This window comes from Colius striatus, chromosome W (genome assembly GCF_028858725.1).
Source record: "Colius striatus isolate bColStr4 chromosome W, bColStr4.1.hap1, whole genome shotgun sequence".
Classification (NCBI taxonomy): Eukaryota; Metazoa; Chordata; class Aves; order Coliiformes; family Coliidae; genus Colius; species Colius striatus.
In genome coordinates this window covers 10,643,009-10,662,205 of record NC_084789.1, presented here as the reverse complement: position 1 = coordinate 10,662,205, position 19,197 = coordinate 10,643,009, and the positions used below count along the sequence as shown (strand labels likewise).

The window sequence follows — 19,197 nt, the reverse complement described above, 5'->3', positions numbered from 1 at the left end:
GTAAGTGGCAAGTCGTGCAGGTCTTCCAGCAGATATCTGGGTACTTGAAATCCCCCATGAGAACCAGGGCCTGTGATTTTGAGGCTGCTCCCAGCTGCCTGTGAAAGGTCTCATCAACTTCCCCATCCTGACCAGGTGACCTGTAATAGACACCCACTACAGTGTCACACATGCTAGCCTGCTCCTTAATTCTAATCCACAAATTCTCAACTTGCTCCTCATCCTCACCTGGACAGAATTCAGTACATTCCAGCTGCTCTTTCACATAAAGAGCAACTCCACTACCTCGCCTGGCTGGCCTATCTTTCCTAAAAAGGGCATAGCTATCCATGACCACCTTCCAGTCATGTGAGCTGTCCTACCATGTCTCTACAATAGCCACCAGATCATAGCCCTTTGCCTGTACACAGACTTCCAGCTCCTCCTGTTTATTCCCCATGATGATGGTTTACGGGCATTTCAAGAAGGAAGCCGATCGAGTAGGATTTACTCATGACAATGGCTTACCACCCTTAGGCTCAACTCTAGCGGGCATGGTTTTATCCCTTTCCCCCTTCAAAATTAGTTTAAAGCCCTTTCTATGAGTCCTACTAACTCATTTGCAAGGATCCTTTCCCCTTTTGAGACAGATGAACTCCATGTGTCACCAGACCTGGCATCAGGAAAATTTCACCATCGTCAAAAAACGCAAAGTTGTGTTGATGGCATCAGTCTCTGAGCCACCTGTTAATCAGTTGTGCTTTCCTTATTTGTTCAATATTCCTCCCTGTCATGAGAGGGATGGAGGAGAACATTACTTGTGTTCCCAATACATCAAGCATTCTCCCCAGTGCCCTGAAGTCCTTTTTAATAGCTTTCAAATTCCTTTCCATAACCTTGTCAGTATCAACCTGCATTACCAACAGTGGGTAGTAGTCAGTTGGCTGCACCAGACCTGGGAGGTTCCTGGCAATGTCTCTAACCCGAACCCCAGGGAGGCTGCAGACCTCTTTGTGGGTTGGGTCTGGTCAACATATGGGGCCTTCAGTTCCCTTCAGAAGGGAATCATCTACTACTATAACCTTCCTTTTCTTTTTAATTGAGGCAGTCCTAAGACATAATGGTGACTGAATCACCCTGGGTGTCTCCTCAAGTGGCCCTACATCTTCATATTCCCTTGCCTGGCCCTCAACTTCCAAAGCTCCATATCTGTTGTGCAAGGGCAACTGGGGAGGAGGGGGTGGCCGGGAAGAGATCCGTCTGCCTCCCCAAGAAGGGACCTGTATCCATTCCCCTCCATCTCTTAGGTCCACTCTGTTAACCCAAATAGAAGATGGTAGGGGATCCTGTACTTCTTGTGAAGACTCAACTTGTTGCTTACACCTCAGAGACTGTAGAGTCTCAGTCCACTAATCTATTTCTCTCTCGCACTCCCTGATGCTCCTGAATCTTTCGACCTCCTCCTTGAGTTTAACCACCAGGCTAAGCACCTGGTCACATTAAACACAGGTATTGTGTTTTACATCATCTGCTAAGAGTGCCAGACTCCAGCACTCCCTGCAGCCAGAGACCTGGACATCTACATTTTTATGAAGGACCTTGTTCTGGGTCGCCACATTTCTTTGAAAAACACGTTTTGCCCAGGTTGCTACCAGAGCTGCCTACCCCATCAACTGCCCAAAGCAATTCCTCTCTCTCAGATGACTCACCAGTAGCACCTCTGTGCTTGACTTTGCTTGGTGCACAGGGATCAAAGATCCCTGCCCTCTCGAGGCGTTTAAATTCCCCGCTGTGGCTGTAGCTGCACCCTCAGTTGGTCCCGCCTCCCTCGTAAGGGATGCTGGATCAGTGGAGAGGCTGGCGCCACTGGCCACGTGTAGCCTGGCCCGAGAAAAATGAACCCCTGTTCTGCTGCTCCACTGACTGTCTGGGGACAGTCTGCTCTGGCTCTGAAGACTGATCGTAGTGAGTGAAAATACAGACTATCATAATCAGAAAACAAGACTTAAGTAGTATGTTTAAATTTTGCCTGCATTTGTACTTTCCAGATACTTTCCAAAAACATGCTTTCATTAGTTTATATGTGATAAGTTTTTCTCCTTTTTTTTTCTGATTATTAAGATTCAGTAAAACTATGCATGCATATTTTGGCAATTCTCTTACTTAGTCTACATCTAATTACTGTTTTTTGATGATTATATTAAAAAATGAAGTTCCATCATGGTTATTTAAAAAATTATTCTAGCCTTCTTTGTGGCTTGTTTTCAACTCTGTTTGGACAGAAAGGCAGTTAGATTATAGCATTCAAAAGTAGTGTTTAAAATATCGAGGAACCAAAAAGGAGGGGTGTGCTGCTAGATCTAGTTCTGACAAATAAGGGGGGTCTGGTTGGGGATGTGAAGGTTGGAGGCAAATTCGGCTGCAGAGACGACAAAATAGTAGAGTTCAAGATCCTGTGTCCTATGTGGAAGAGGCGGGACACAAAGCAGGACTGTGACCCTGGATTTCAGGCGAGCCGACTTTGGCCTCTTCAAAGATCTACTTGGAGGGATCTCATGGGATATGATTCTAGAAGACAGAAGCCCAAGAGAGCTGGTCAGTCTTCAAGCACCACTTCCTCCAAGCCCAGGAACAGTGTGTCCCATGTGCAAGAAAGGAGAAAAAGGGCATACATGGATGAGCAAGTATCTGCTGGGACAACTAGGAAGGCTAAAACCCTTCTAGAATTAAACCTAGCCAGGAAAGTTAAGGACAGTAATAAGGCATTTTTCAAGTACATCAGCAGTAGAAGGATGGGCAGGGGGAATGTGGGCCCGCTGCTAAACACTGAGAGTGCCCTGGTGTCTGAGGATGCAGAAAAGGCCGAAGTACTGAATGCCTTCTTTGCTTCGGTCTTTACAGACAAGGCCGATGCTCAGGAAGTCCAGTTCAGCAAGGATAATGGGATGGCCAGGACAGCAGAGGACTTGCCCTGGGTGGAAGAGGAAGAGGTTTAAGACTTGATGGCCAAGCTTAAGGCTCATAAGTCAATGGATCCTGATGGGATGCATCCTAGAGTGCTTAGGGAGCTGGCTGATATGATTGCTAAGCCTCTCTCTATCATTTTTGAACAATCATGGAGGACACGTGAAGTGCCTGAGGACTGGAGAAAGGCCAATGACACTCCAGTCTTCAAAAAGAGCAAGAATGACGACCCAGGAAACTACAGGCTGGTCAGCCTCACCTCCATCCCTGGAAAAGGGATGGAACAACTCATCCTGAATGTTATCACTGAACATATGAAGGATAAGATGGTTATCAGAGGGAGTCAACATGGCTTCACCAAGGGGAAATCCTGTTTGACTAACCTGATAGCCTTCTATGAGGGCATAACCAGCTGGATAGATGAGGGGAGAGCAGCAGATGTCATCTACCTTGACTTCAGCAAGGCTTTTGTCACTGTCTCCCATAACACCCTCATCAGAAAGCTCAGGCAGCGTGACTTGGATGAGTGGACAGTGAGGTGGATTGAGAGCTGTCTGAATGACAGAGCCCAGAGGGTGGTGATCAATGGCACAGAGTTGAGTTGGAGGCCTGTGGCCAGTGGAGTTCCACAGGGATCGGTTCTGGGGTCAGTCTTGTTCAACATCTTCATCAATAACCTGGATGAAGGAATGAGGGTACCCTCAGCAAGTTTGCTGATGACACCAAACTGGGAGGACTGGCTGATTCCCCAGAAGGCTGTGCTGCCATTCAGTGTGATCTCGACCAGCTTGAGAGGTGGGCAGAGAGGAACCTCATGAGGTTCAACAAGGACAAGTGCAGAGTCCTGCACCTGGGAAGGAACAACCCCATGCACCAGTACAGACTGGGGATTGACCTGCTGAAGAGCTGCTCTGCAGAGAGAGACATGAAAGTCCCGATTGATAAGCTAAATATGAGCCAGCAATGTGCCCTCGTGGCCAAGAAGGCCAATGGCATCCTGGGATGCATCAAGAAGAGTGTGGCCAGCAGGTCGAGGGAGGTTCTTCTCCCCCTCTACTCTGTCCTGGTGAGGCCTCATCTGGAGTCCTGTGTCCAGTTCTGGGCTCCTCAGCTCAAGAGGGACAGGGAAGTGCTGGAGAGAGTCCAGCGCAGGGCCACCAAGATGATCAGGGGACTGGAACATCTTTCATACGAGGAAAGGCTGCGGGAACTGGGGCTGTTTAGTCTAGAAAAGAGAAGACTGAGGGAGGATCTTATTAATAATTGAAATATCTAAATGGTGTGTGTCAGGAGGTTTGGGCATCCCTTTTTTTCTGTTGTAGCTAGCAACAGGACAAGGGGTAATGGGATGAAGCTGGAACACAAAAAGTTCCACTTAAATATATGAAAAAACATAAAAGTCATGTATTTTATATATGAACTGTAATCACTTTACTACAATCTGTCCAATAATCCTACTTTTGTTTAACAACTTGTTCAATAGTTTGAATACATTTAGTTGGAATACATTTTGGTATAGGGAACAAAGAAGAATGATACATAAAGTGAACTAGAAGTTACAATCTTTACTTGATTGTTGACTAATTTTTGCAGGGTCAAAGGGGACACAAGTAGGAAAGAGATGAGAGAGAAGAAATAAGGTGCCATTTTGAAGTTTGACGAAGAAATTTTAAAGAATTTACTATCCTCAACACATCTTTATTCGACTAGTTCAAGAGTTTTAATCAAAATTTCAGAAGTGAAATGTACATAGTCTCTGACTGCATAAGAAGGCACTTAAGTTACTCTACAGATGTTGTAGTGAACATCATTCAACAGTATTCTGAATTGTTTTTAAAGATTCTTAAGATAAATTAAATTTTGAAAAACAAGGAATGTAAAAAACACAATCATTATCTTAATTCAAAGATTTTTCAAATTCAATTGCATGTATTATTTTAAAAAGTTATCGGTATCAGAATAAATGTTTCAACTTCAGAAAATATTTGATTTTATACGCTCACAGTACTTGGAGTCATTACAACGTATATTTTGGACATGCACACAGATCACGTTTTAGCTGACCAAACCAAATAATCCTTTATAAAATTTATAATTCAATATAATAAAAGTTAAGTAAATATAAAAGTTAAATAGAAATATAAAATAAATATAAATTTATAAATTTATATTTATAATAAAAAATTATATATATAAACATAAAAGTTAAGTACAATATAAAGATTCAGACAGAAAACTTCTGATTACAGCAGCATATTAGGGCAAAATCAGTAAAAGGGAGAAGCGTCTGTGTTGCATTACTAAAAAGAAAATAAAGAAACTGTAAGGACAACAAAGAATGAGAAGTCAGAGATCATAGAATGGTAGAGGTTGGAAGGGACCTTTAGAGATCATCTAGTCCAACCTCCCTGCAGAAGCAGGTCCCCCTAGATCAGGTTGCATAGGAACATGTCCAGGTGGGTCTTGAAGACCTCCAAGGAAGGGGACTCCACAACTCCTCTGGGTAGCCTGTTCCACTGCTCCGTCACCCTCACAATAAAATAGTTTTTTCTTATATTTAAATTGAACTTTTTGTGTTCCAGATTCATCCCATTACCCTTTGTCCTGATCTTTCTCTGTAATAGCATTTCTCACCTCTATTGGAGCAGACAAAGTTACTGTGGGTGAACTGAGGCTACGAGGCCGTTGTATCTGAGGTTCACTTAAATGGTTGCTACTGGTTGCTGTTGACTCAACCATGGCATCCTCTGCAAGCTATTTCAGAAGAAAAAAACAGTTAGCAAATTATCAGAAACACGGTTAATTCATAGTTAGGATACTTAAAAAATATGTAATGTTGGTTTATTATTATGAAATATTAAATATACTTTCTTAAAGATCAAGTCTTTAATGTAGTTCCATTGGGAGGACAAATAATGTATGGTACTATTAATAAACACAATTTTTAAATTAAATCCTAAGAATGCATTTACCTCCTTTTATTAGTTCATATGTACTTCTCTGTCAATTCCTACCATTGTAGCAATCAGCTTAATCTATATCTTAATACAGTTAAAAGTACTAACATAAATTTTCCAATCACTGCAATTTTTTGATCATCTAACCCTACCATTCTATGATTCTATGAATCTATGATCCTGAGTTGTCATGATAATGCTTAGGATTTATTTATTTTAAATTCAGAGTTCTGAGGAGCTGGTTCAACTGAACTTATACTTAATACATGCTAAATATTTCCAATGTAAATGAAACATTATAACAGATCTTCATACCTGCATGATGGGCCGCATCCATGTTGTGGTTCGATTGTTATGATTGACATAGTAAGTGCGGCCCTTTGCATCCTTTCTTTCTTCCCAGCCTGAAGGTAAGCCTGGTGTAGTGTGTACATAGGCCACTGAAAGCTGTTCAAGCAAGAAATTACTTAGTTAATTTTATATTTTTTGTTATATGTGGAGGAATTTCTGTCTGAAAGAGGTCATGGCCTGGTAACAGTGAACAAACCATGCTTTGAGAAGTAATGTGTGGATTGTCCTTGAGCCGTTCTCGACTGTGAGAAAAGAAGAAAAAATGCCTACATGATAACAAGGTCGAGCAAGGCAGAGGCTGAAGAAGTATGTGAAACCGCAAGGCTTATCGCAGAAAAGTGCAGCTGGCTTTTAGAGAAAGGACCAATTAGAAGTAGTGTAAACATGCTAGCTTTGCTGCTGATTATAAAAGTCTGATGCTTGTTAGTAAAATTTGAGTTATGACCTAACCATATTGGTGTCTGTCATTTTTCTGGTGGTGCTCTCTCTGACATTTGGCGCCCGAACAGGGACCATTGACAAATTGCTGGCAAATTGCAGCAAGTGACAGATGGTCGGAGAACACTGGACAGGAGATGGCACTGTGTGGCAAGTGGGCTGCAGAAGCCAGGTGTGAGGTCGCGACTCACCTCCTGTAAGGTAGGAAAACTGCCCCCCCTAGTACCCAGGAATACTAGTTGAGGGATGGAGACTGAGGCAGCGGTGCAGTTGTTGGCTAGCATACTCTCTAAGAGAGTTCTGGCAGCCAGCACAAAGAAACTCCATGAGTTGATTAAATGGGCAAGAGAGAGAGGTCATATGCAAGATATACCCTTGATCTTTAGCCCAGAAGAATGGAGAGAGGTGGGAAACCTTCTCTGAGAAGTCACTATTAGTGGCGATAAGGACAATAGTAAGATCAGTAAAGATCTAGGTCTCGTTTGGAGAGACATGATAAATACTTTAAAATAAATGCAAGCAGAATAGCATGTAGCCATGACTGCAGACCAGCCGTTAGCCGCTACACCGAAGCCGAAAGAGACAGACAGGGGGACGGACAAGCTCCTGCAGGAAGTATTAAAGAAATTGGAGCGACTAGAGACCATCGAGACACAGCCCGTCGCCGCTGAAAGCCAGCCCGGTGCGCAGCCCGTCGCTGAGCGGGGCGTGCTGCGAGGAACAGAAAAACAGGAAAAAAAAAAAAAAAAAAAGTTCTCAAGAGTTTTTACAAAGTCAAGGAGGCGAAAAGGACCCGGCGCAGCCGAGCGAGCGAACTCGACCCCCGCCGAGACCAGCAGCAGCCAACGCCGCCACCTTCGCCAGGCCTGGCACGGAGTGAGCCAGACCCCCCCGCCCCTTCCGTCCGCAGCTGCCGCCGCGCAGCCGCTTACAGTTTCGAATCCGTCTCCGGAGTGCCCCCCCACTCCGCGCGCCGACACCACCATCCTTCACAGCCCTCACGGATCGCTGGGCTCATCCTTTACATCCTCAATCTGTTGACTCAACGAGTGTAAAAACTGTTGGCCGTGATGTCATGCATTTTGCTGTAAATGTGATGACGAATAGTGGTTTTCTTACAGTGGAAACTTTCTAAGGTGTTTTAGGTGTCAGGAATGGAACTTGGAAGAACAGAACATTTTGGCATTGAGCAGTCAGTGACACATTAAAAAAAAAAAGAGTGAAGAAGGTCTGTGGGAAGTGTTTTCTGTTTTGGACTCATTGGTGAAGGATTTTTTTGATCAGGAGTAAAAAATGGATTTTGTCATACTGTTGATGCTTCAAATGATTGTGGTAAATGGTTTTAGGCAAGTTCAACAACCCAGGCAAAACATATTGGTGTCTGTCATTTCTCTGGTGGTGCTCTCTCTGACAGTTATAATAGTTTTAAATATATATATATTCATAAGTCTGTTTAAAAAAGGAACTTGCTAACTTACAACATTCTTAAACACAAACATGCAGAAAACTATGATTTCTGATTTCATTTAATATAACCTCTTAATGAACCTTTGAAACAAATAATTTTTTCTTTGATAGACTTTTGCATAGATTCAGGTATCTTGTTCAGAAAACAGCTAAACTTATTTACACTTTTTGTATTGTGAATTACACAGAATGACAAAAAGGAACTTTGTGTTTGTAGTGGTTTTATCTAGGCCAGGTTTTGGTAGTGGGGAGCTACACGGGCGGCTTCTTTAAACAAAGAGCTGCCAGAAGCTTCCCCTGTAGCTGATAGGGCTAATGCCAGTCAATTCTAAGACAGACCCACTGCTGACCGAGGCCTGGCCAATTAGTGACTGATGTAATGCCTCTGTGATTAACACATTTCAGAAAGGGAAGAAGTTGCTGCGCAGTTACTAAACTACAGCAGCAGCAGAAAGGAGCGAGAATATGAGAACAACATCTCTGTATACACTAAGGTCAGTGGAGAAGGAGGGGAAGGAGATGCTTAGGCATTGGAAGAACGATTCCTCTGTGACCGGTGGTGAAGACCATGGCTAGGCAGGTGTGCCCCACAAGTAGAAAAGCAGAAAAAAGGAGGCAGGAGGCCTCCATGGATGAACAAAGAACTGCTAGGACAACTCAGGGAGAAAGCAGACATTGGTTTCTTGGGAAGAGTATAGGAACATTGTCAGAGCATGCAGGGGAGCAACCAGTAAGGTTAAAGCCCTTTTAGAATTAAACCTGGCCAGGGAAGTAAAGGAAAATAAGAAGGGGTTTTTCAGGTACATCAACAGCAAAACAAAGATTAGGGAGAATGTGGGCCTGCTGCCGAATACAGAGGTGACAGAGGATGCAGAGAAGGCTCAACTACTGAAGGCCTTCCTTGCTTCGGTCTTTACAGTCAAGATCAGTCCTCGGGAAGCCCAGTCCAGCAACGACAGTAGGATGATCTGGACAAGAGAGGACTTGCCTTTTGTGGATGAGGTCAAAGCTTAACACTCATAAGTCAATGGGACCTGATGGGATGTATTCGAGAGTGCTGAGGGAGCTGGCTGACGTGGTTGCTAAGCCACTCTCCATCATTTTGGAACATTGATGGAGGATAGGCAATGTGCCTGAGGACTGGAGAAAGGCCAGATGGTTATCAGGGGGAGTTAATATGGATTCACCAAGGGGAAAACCTGTTTGACCAATCTGATAGCCTTCTACGAGGGCATAACTGGCTGGCTAGATGAGGGGAGAGCAGTGGATGTCATCTACATTGACTTCAGCAAGGCTTTTTTCTCTCTACCATAAAATCCTCATTACCACCAAGACGATCAGGGGACTGGAGCATCTTTCATACGAGGAAAGGTTGCAGGAATTGGGGCTGTTTAGTCTAGAGAAGAGGAGACTGAGGGGGGAATGTTATTAATATTTACAAATATCTAAGCGGTGGATGTCAGGAGGTTGGGACATCATTTTATTCTGTTGTATCTAGCGACAGGACAAGGGGTAATGGAAAAAAGCAGGAACACAAAAAGTTCCATTTAAACATAAGGAAAAACTGTTTCACTGTGAGGGTGATGGAGCACTGGAACAGGCTGCCCAGGGAGGTTGTGGTGTCTCCTTCCTTGGAGGTTTTCAAAACCTACCTGGATGCATTCCTGTGTGACTAGATCTAGTCAAACCTGCTTTAGTAGAGGAGTTGGATTAGATGATCTCTAAAGGTCCCTTCCAACCCCTACCATTCTGTTATTCTGTGATTCTGTGAATGTCCTCATTTTAGTTGCTGACCCTGATGATATTAATTTGGTATTCATTACTGTTTGGAAGTCATATGCCCATATTAGTTACTGATTTACATCTGACTGGAATTGACCTAAGAAAAGATATTATTCAGAATCAGAGAATGGTCCAACAAAAAGAAAGTAATAGAAGTTAGCTTTGGTTTACCAAGGATAATTGAGATTGTTCAGCAACTGTGTCTGTTACACTGCAAGATCTTAACCTTGAAGAAGGTTCTCTTTGCTGGAAAAAAAAAAAAATGTCTTCAAGTTAAGGTGTCTTAAAACACAGGGTTTTATTCAATAATTTTATTTTTCTCCCCTTTAATCCAAACCTCTAAAAATTAATCTTTATGTTGTAGTATCTTTAGTTTTATTACTTCTAGAGAAATGTAGTGAGCAATGACAAATCAAAATTCTCAGTATTCCTTCCCGGACTGTTTCATATTAACCAAGAAAAGGAAAGTACTTGAATACACATCTTGTACTCATCTTTAGTATCCAAGCTACAATGTTTTATGGACCTAATCTAAGAGAACAGAATAGGTCATCTCATCTGGGAAAACATGCAGGAAAATGAACAGTTGTGGAATCGTCAGTAAAGGGAAAGATTGACTAAAGACATAATGGCATGTGAAAATGCAATACAGCTTTTGAAAAACTATTTTCAAATGTCTTTGGAAGATATTTTGGAGAATGTGGAGAGAACCTAAGCAGTATAATGAAAATGTAAAATTTCTGGCCAAATGCTGGCAATGTAGCCCTTGAAAAATCAATAGGCCAGAGATAACTAGTTTCTACATATGGCTTATTGCACCCTGTATTTATTACTCACACAAGGGCACAAGAGGACGCCAAGTCCTACACGAGGGATGGTTATGTGGTTCTCATGCCTTTGATATCCTGAGTCTATCGCTGGGAATGCAGCAAATTTTGCAGAACTTTCACTAGGATTACAGCCTTGCTGAGATCATCTGCTGGCATATAAAAGATTTTCCAAATTTGCATCTTGGTACAGGATGCTTAGCTTACTCCTTAATAGTAACATTAAGAATAGCTATAAAATTTACTGTTTCATAAATGTAAGAGAAATGCTCAGAAGTTTGCTGGCTGGAGAGAAGCCAGAAATTTATTACAAAACCAAATTAACTGCTAGGGATAGAACTCTATAGTCCTCATTAGCTCACCTATAAATATAATATAAATAATACTCAAAAATAGGACATTAGAAAATACCAAATTACTTGGCAGATTACTTATGTTTTACATAAGTAAAATCTCTGTAACAACTGTAAGAATTTCTCTGTTGACAGGACAAGGGGTAATGGAAAAAAGCAGGAACACAAATAGTTCCATTTAAACATAAGGAAAACTATTTCACTGTGAAGGTGATGGAGCACTGGAACGAGTTGCCCAGTCTCCTTCTCTGCAGGTTTTCTGTGTGATTCTGTGACAGTGACTCTTCATCTATATCATAAAAAAAAAAAAGATTTCAATATGAACACATTCTGATTGAAATAAGACATGACTTTTTTTTCCCCTACTATCATAAAAACAGTGGCAGAATGCAGCGGTATTACCCCAGGCCAAAATACTAACTCCAGGAATTCTGGTTTGATCCCAGGGAGGATTGGGTGAATTGCAATGGATTACTTTGGAAAGATCAAAAAGGACGAACAACTCCTCTGTTAAAAATCCTCTGTCCCACATCATTTGGTTTGTTTAAGTGATGGAAATCATAGCTTAAAAGTGGGCAAAACTGTGCAGCAATAAAAAATTTTCACAGAATCACAGAATGGTAGGAGGTTGGAAGGGACATTTAGAGATCATCTAGTCAAACACCCCTGCAGGAGCAAGGTCACCTAGATCAGGTCGCATAGGAACATGACCAGGCAGGTCTTGAAGACCTCCAAGGAAGGAGACTCCACAACCCCTCTGGGTAGTCTGTTCCACTGCTCCGTCATCCTCACAGTAAAATAGTTTTTTCTTATATTTAAGTGGAATTTTTTGTGTTCCAGCTTCATCCCATTACCCCTTGTCCTGTTGCTAGCTACAACAGAAAAAGGGGATGCCCCAACCTCCTGACACCCACCCTTTAGATATTTCTAAATGTTAATAAGATCTGCCCTCAGTCTCCTCTTTTCTAAACTAAGCAGCCCCAGTTCCCGCAGCCTTTCCTCGTATGAAAGATGTTCCAGTCCCCTGATCATCTTGGTGGCCCTGCGCTGGACTCTCTCCAGCACTTCCCTGTCCCTCTTGAGCTGAGGAGCCCAGAACTGGACACAGGACTCCAGATGAGGCCTCACCAGGGCAGGGTAGAGGGGGAGAAGAACCTCCCTCCACCTGCTGGCCACAATCTTCTTGATGCATCCCAGGATGCCATTGACCTTCTTGGCCACGAGGGCACATTGCTGGCTCATATTTAGCTTATCAATCGGGACTTTCATGTCTCTCTCTGCAGAGCAACTCTTCAGCAGGTCAATCCTCAGTCTGTACTGGTGCATGGGATTGTTCCTTCCCAGGTGCAGGACTCTGCACTTGTCCTTGTTGAACCTCATGAGGTTCCTCTCTGCCCACCTCTCAAGCTGGTCGAGATCACACTGAATGGCAGCACAGCCTTCTGGGGAATCAGCCAGTCCTCCCAGTTTGGTGTCATCAGTGAACTTGCTGAGGGTACCCTCAGTCCCTCATCCAGGTTATTGATGAAGATGTTGAATGAGACTGGCCCCAGAATCACTCCCTGTGGAACTCCACTGGCCACAGGCCTCCAACTCGACTCTGTGCCATTGATCACCACCCTCTGGGCTCTGTCATTCAGACAGCTCTCAATCCACCTCACTGTCCACTCATCCAAGCCACACTGCCGAGCTTTCTGATGAGGATGTTATGGGAGACAGTGTCAAAAGCCTTGCTGAAGTCAAGGTAGATGACATCCACTGCTCTCCCCTCATCTAGCCAGCCAGTTATGCCCTCATAGAAGGCTATCAGGTTGGTCAAACAGGATTTCCCCTTGGTGAATCCATGTTGACTCCCCTGATAACCATCTTTTCCTTCATATGTTCAGTGATAACATTCAGGATGAGTTGTTCCATCACTTTTCCAGGGATGGAGGTGAGGCTGACCGGCCTGTAATTTCCTGGTTCGTCCTTCCTGCTCTTTTTGAAGACTGGAGTTACAAATTGTAAGAGGGATGGAAAAATATATGAGCAATTAAGGTAAGAACATGGTTTCTTAGCTAAAAATTAAGCTAGACAGCATTCTCTTAAAATCAGACATTGCAATGAAAATTGTAGCGCTACAATAGCTCTTCAGGGAGTGTATGGTTTTCACAGTGAAATTCAGATGGTATGCATTATTGACAAAAATTAGGAATTAAAAATGAATCTCAAGTCAAGCACTATGCATGAGACCTCAAAGTCTTAAAAATTAATTTACTTCAGAATCTACAGTATTTATTTTTAAAAATCAATCTTAATTTTCTTCGTCTTCTAGTTTTTAACTTCCCCAAACACATCCTTCACGATCATGAATTAGAAACAAAAAAAGTCCTAAAGAAAGCACATACGCTAGCATGTCTGCTTGATATTTAAATATAGTTCCTCATAAACATGTGAGATTTATCAAAAATAGGGTGATAATGCACAGTGGTGTCAAGTGACTAAATTCCATTCCATATGGGATGGGCTCAGATTATAAAGGCACAAAATCTGAGAAGTGACAAGTAACAATAATTCTGTTTTCCAGTTGCTACAACAGTTATTTTGGGACTCACAGTCACAGAGGCTTCTTCACATGCCAAAACTACACAGAAGATCTTCAAAGATAATTTCAGCTTTTACTTCTTGATAACATTTGCTATCCAATTAAAAAAATGTTTCAGAAGAATCTGATGTGTCTCACTAATATTCTTTATATTTATGAAGGAACTAATCTACTGCCTATATCAGTAAGCAACCATTAATAGGTTTTCATTGAAAGGCATCTAGAAGGCATAATTTTTTTTGTTACTCTCATGAGAAATCCCATATAATGAAAAAAACCACAACAAATCCAAAACAAATACTGTAGTCATGAGAGCTGGCAACAAAGAAAGCCATGAATGGAATATTTCAGTTGGAAGGGACCTACAAGGATCATCTAGTCGAGCTGCCTGAACATTTCAGGGTTAACCACTGTTCAATAAAATATAATATTCAATAAAATCAATCAGCATCTAAATAGTATTTAACTTCAAATGCATTTTCTCCCACAGCTTTTCTATGTGGTTTAATTGAGGTTGTATGTTCCAAATACAGAAACAAACCTTGGATAATTCTTAAACTCATTATTCTGCATAACTGATACCTCAGCTTTAATCGCAAAGTAACTAGAACTACCCTTTTCTGGACATCAATGGTACGAATATGAATGCACTAATAAACAAGCAAATGACCTAGCCTATTTATAACCACTCACGAGGCACCCTTACGTACCACTGAAAGATAACAAAGCAACACTAAGCCTATTTGAGAGGCACATCAGAAACTCCGACTCTTACTTGAAAATATCAGTCCTAAAAGCACATTCTGTTAAAAGATCAGTGTTTAAAAAAAAAACAGAAAAAAAATGTAATTACACCTTGTTTTTATATCATGCTAAAGATTAAAGTGAAAGGATTTGTTTGACAAATGTATTGACCAACAAGCCTGAAGTGTTTTCTGGCATTACATAGAAAGATGAGGAGAGTGACAGAAACTTTAACACATATAGAATCATAGAATCACAGAATAGTAGGGGTTGGAAGGGACCTTTAGAGATTATCTAATCCAAATCCCCTGCCGAAGCAGGTCCACCTAGATCAGGTCCCATAGGAACATGCCCAGGTGGGTCTTGAAGATCTCCAAGGAAGGAGACTCCACAACCTCTCTGGGTAGCCTGTTCCAGTGCTCCGTCACCCTCACAGTGAAATAGTTTTTTCTTATGTTTAAATGGAACATTTTGTGTTCCAGCTTCATCCCATTACCCCTTGTCCTGTTGCTAGATACAATAGAAAAAAGGGATATTCCAACCTCCTGACATCCACCACTTAGATATTTGTAAATATTAATGACCTGTTGGCCACATTCTTCTTGATGCATCCCAGAATGCCATTGGCCTTCTTGGCCATGAGGGCACATTGCTGGCTCATGTTCAGTTTATTATCAAGTAGGACTCTCAGGTCTCTCTCTGCAGAGCTGCTCTCCAGCAGGTCAATCCCCTCCTCAATCACTCCTCAGCTATCTGTTGGCAATTACAGCTATTTCATAGATTAACTATGTATGGATGTACAGATGTTGGAGATGTCTCTGAGCAAAACAATGAAAAGTCAGGCTAGATATACCAGGCACATTATTGGGGATATGCCACTCTAAGAGCTTCTAGTTTCAGCCCACAACCTGCACATCTGAGCCAGTTTTATGTAAAGCCAGTTTGGAGCTGGTGGGTTTGGGAAAAACCCTGGATCCAAGCTTCCTCCATGCAAAGCCATGAAGCTGATCTCACAAACTTTTGGGAATCTGGATCAAGAGGAAACATCACATGGACTATAGCTTGTGTTCAGCTTTAAGTGTCAAACTTTTCCTGCCCATCTGGCTCAATCCAAATGAAACTTGTGGATGTCTCCGTACTGTGCCTCCAAACTGGGAGGATTTATCAGTCCAGGGTGAGCACTGTTCATTCCTATGGAATCAGTTCAGACTTAAGTGCTGGATCAGGCCAGTAAGCCCTCACTGAGGCCAGAGCTGTGAGATGCACAGTTGAGAGATATGAGCTGCCTTGACAGAAATTCTGGGGTCACACATTAAACACTGCTGGCCCACTCAGTCTCTATATGCAGACTTCTGGGTTCTTGGTAAGGCTTCTTAAGAGTAATTTCTCTGTCTGTTTTTTTTTTCCTACTACTTTCAGTATCCCAACACTCTTACACCAGATAATGCACAGCAACAGAGATTTTAAATGCTTTGAAAATTTCTTTGCAAGTGTGGTCTGATTATAATTTTTATTGCACTGATAATAAAGATGTCATTACTTAATGGCTCATAAAAGATCTAGATTGTATAGGAATATAATGATTGAATTATTTTAATCAAGATAACTTTCTGGCTATACTACATATTTATTGTTGTTAGTGTAAAAAAAATGTAGGCCCTGATTTTGCCACTGAAGCGATTTGGTTAACTTTATGCCCTCCAAGTGAAGGTCTACTAAAATCTGCAGTTATCTACAAAAGTACAAGTGACTCTTTTTGCAGATGGTTAACTGTCAGAAATATAATTTGCTAACTAACCTCTAGATAACATTCATATCATAATAAGACACCTATTGCATAAGTTCTTTGTGACAAATTTGCACCTAATCGAGATTCTATTTAATCATAACAAGAGTAAGTATAATTTCTTATATTTGAATTGCAAAAGTACCTTCATGGCATATACTAAGAATAAAAAATCCAAATAAATCACAGCGTGATATTTTGTTTAATACTTACAACTGTTTTCTTAATCAGAGACATAAGACATTCTCCCACTTGCAAGTGTATTATCTTTATTTTTTGTGCTATCATCAGTCTGCCAAACTAATGGATAACACAGAGAACATTTTTTAGTTTTACCTCAAGTATACTCTTATGGTGAGAGATACATTTTTCTAGACTAGTCATTTACAAATTTGTAGAAGTTTTCAGTAGAATTCCTACTTCCAATTCTAATCCTTTGTTAGTTTTACAATATTTGATTCAGTAAGCTATGAGTGGTTTATAAAATGCTAATATAAGAAAGTACATGCTTTAATATAAATGGGTACAGTTAAAATATTGAACTTCAGAAAAATTATCATGTCATAGGATAGATGATGATTGAAAGAGCATTAGTAGTTTTTCTTTTTCCTTTGAAAATTCTTAGCTTATTACTCTCTAGTATTACATATTCTGTTTCTCTAAAGGTGTAAAAATAGCAGTCTGAAGTTAAACTCACAAAGAAGAAAAAATGAAATCGAAAGTGAAGAATTCTGGTCAAGGCAGTTCGCTCTCTGGTAAAATTATGATGCATTTTTTGGAAGATAATTTTAACTGTATGCTCAGGTTTTCCTGAGACAAGCAATCACTACCCATATGTGCAAATGATTCTGATTATGTCAAACTAATAGAAGATTACTGTATAGAGGTTTATATAGAAAGAGCAGCATGTTACGTACAATCAAAGAACTGAGTTGTTCTCCATTGGAATCGGGAGTGACCTGAAGTCTTCTGCTCAGTTCCTCAGATAATTCCTGAGGACTGGTACGGGATACTGGAGATGCAGGAAGTGGTGGCAATGACAAGCTTAAGGAATCTCCACTTGCACATGCCTCCTCTGAAATGGTTTCCCAAGGCTAACACAAAAGAGAAGAAACTACATTAAGGATTTATAAAGACAGACTTGAGTCTTCTTTCCCTTTTCCTTTATATGACCACCTCACTGTGACAAACACAGGTGTAATAATCAGCCTTAATATTTAACACAAAATAAATCAAGCCCTAGAACACACAAACACTCAGTGTGAAGTACTCACAGGGAAAATCAGTTTTTATATTGACTTCAAAATGTTTCTCATATTGATGACATGCTTTATGATTGAACACAGAAAATTATGTAGATGATATGCACAAAAAAGGAGCTCATTAAACAAACTCCATTTGAAATTTTCTTCAAAATGTAATCAATTCTGAACTCTTACTAAAAACTTGCAAGAAAAAGATGTTTTAGTTTTAGCAATCTATTTGTTGCTCTGAATAACATTCAGTAAACCAAACTAGCTTTTACAAAAAATTTTGTCTGTGATTTACATAATAAAATATTTCTTAAAGTTGAATGGAGTTAGAGCTTTGCACAAACTCTCACTTAGGTCTACAAATAACTACAAAATTTAATTTATTTAGTCTAGCTATAAATTAAACAAACACCCTCATGAATAAGATCTCAGAATTCTATCTAAACCCAAGTATTTTGGGAAACAAACCCAGCACTTCTCTTTCCCCTAAATCAAGACACTAAAGAAAACTGAAGTACATGGCAGTTCCAGACAGTATGTTTCCCTTCTTTTTACAACTTATGCCACTGTTATTGTGCATACATTATCAGACACCCACAAATGAATGGGACCTTGAAAGTTCAGCTCTGTTTAGGATTTTTATTGTGTCATTGGTATTTTACTGAGGCAATTTCCACAAACACCATGTAAAAACATTACTATGTATGTTGTATAGTAGTTAGCTTACAAGTGAGAAACACATCAGCTTGAAGTTTAGTCAACTTCTTAAACCCAAGACCTTTACATACCTCAGGAATGTCTCCACTCTCTACTCTCTCTTCCAAATCCTCACTAATGTGTCTTCGAGAGCGGAACCGCCTATGGGCTGCTTCTTGGTTTATTTGTCTGATTTTGTTGTCTGAATCAGCTCCCACGTCACTAGATGGGGGGACATAAAAGCATGTGAAGGAGAAAATCTTAGCCTAGAGAAGAGAAGGCTGAGGAAAGACATGATCACTCTCTACAACTACCTGAAAGGTAGTTGTAGTGAGGTGGGGGTCGATCTCTTCTCTCCAGTAATGAATAATAGGACACAAGGAAATGGTCTCAATTTGCACCAGAGGAGGTTTAGATTGGACATTAGGAAGAACTTTTTCAGTGAGAGGGTTATTAAGCATTGGAACAGGCTGCCCATGCAGGTGGTGGAGTCACCATCCTTAGAGATATTAAAAAGACACATAGATGAGGTGCTGAGGAATATAGTTTAGTTTAGTGATGGGATTGGCAGTATTAGATTAGTGGTTGGATTCAATGATCTTCTATGATTCTATGATCTTAAAGGTATTTTCCAATTGAAATGATTCTATGATTCTAAACCAAGAAAATAACTAAGAAATATTAAAGTAGAACACCTACTTTGTTCATTGCTTTCAAAACCTCATAAATGCTTTGGATTATAACAATCATTATTCTTGTATTTGTCAGGCTTCACAAATAAGAGAACATTTAATCCCTCAATTCAAAGTAAATAAAACTGGAAGTACTTCATAAGTGTCACAGAATCATAGAGTACCAGGTTGGAAGGGACCTCAAGGATCATCTGGTCCAATCTTTCTTGGTCTAGACAAGATGGCCCAGCAGTCTGTCCAGTCAAAACTCAAAAGTGTCCAATGTTGGGGAATCCACCACTTCCCTGGGGAGATTATTCCAATAGCTGATTGTTCTCATTGTGA

At 40.9% G+C, this 19,197-nt stretch overlaps 1 protein-coding gene across 1 annotated transcript in view; it reads right to left on the bottom strand.

Moving 5' to 3' along the window:
• Window positions 1–19,197, bottom strand: part of LOC133628488 (E3 ubiquitin-protein ligase NEDD4-like) — a 352,048-nt gene that overhangs the window by 69,650 nt on the left and 263,201 nt on the right. Inside the window, exons 10-14 of the mRNA XM_062016712.1 lie at window positions 18,274–18,403; window positions 17,150–17,326; window positions 10,110–10,184; window positions 6,216–6,347; window positions 5,578–5,697 (exon numbers count right to left, since the gene is read on the bottom strand). Coding sequence (XP_061872696.1) covers window positions 5,578–5,697; window positions 6,216–6,347; window positions 10,110–10,184; window positions 17,150–17,326; window positions 18,274–18,403 — 634 coding nt within the window. The remainder of the gene's footprint in view (window positions 1–5,577; window positions 5,698–6,215; window positions 6,348–10,109; window positions 10,185–17,149; window positions 17,327–18,273; window positions 18,404–19,197) is intronic.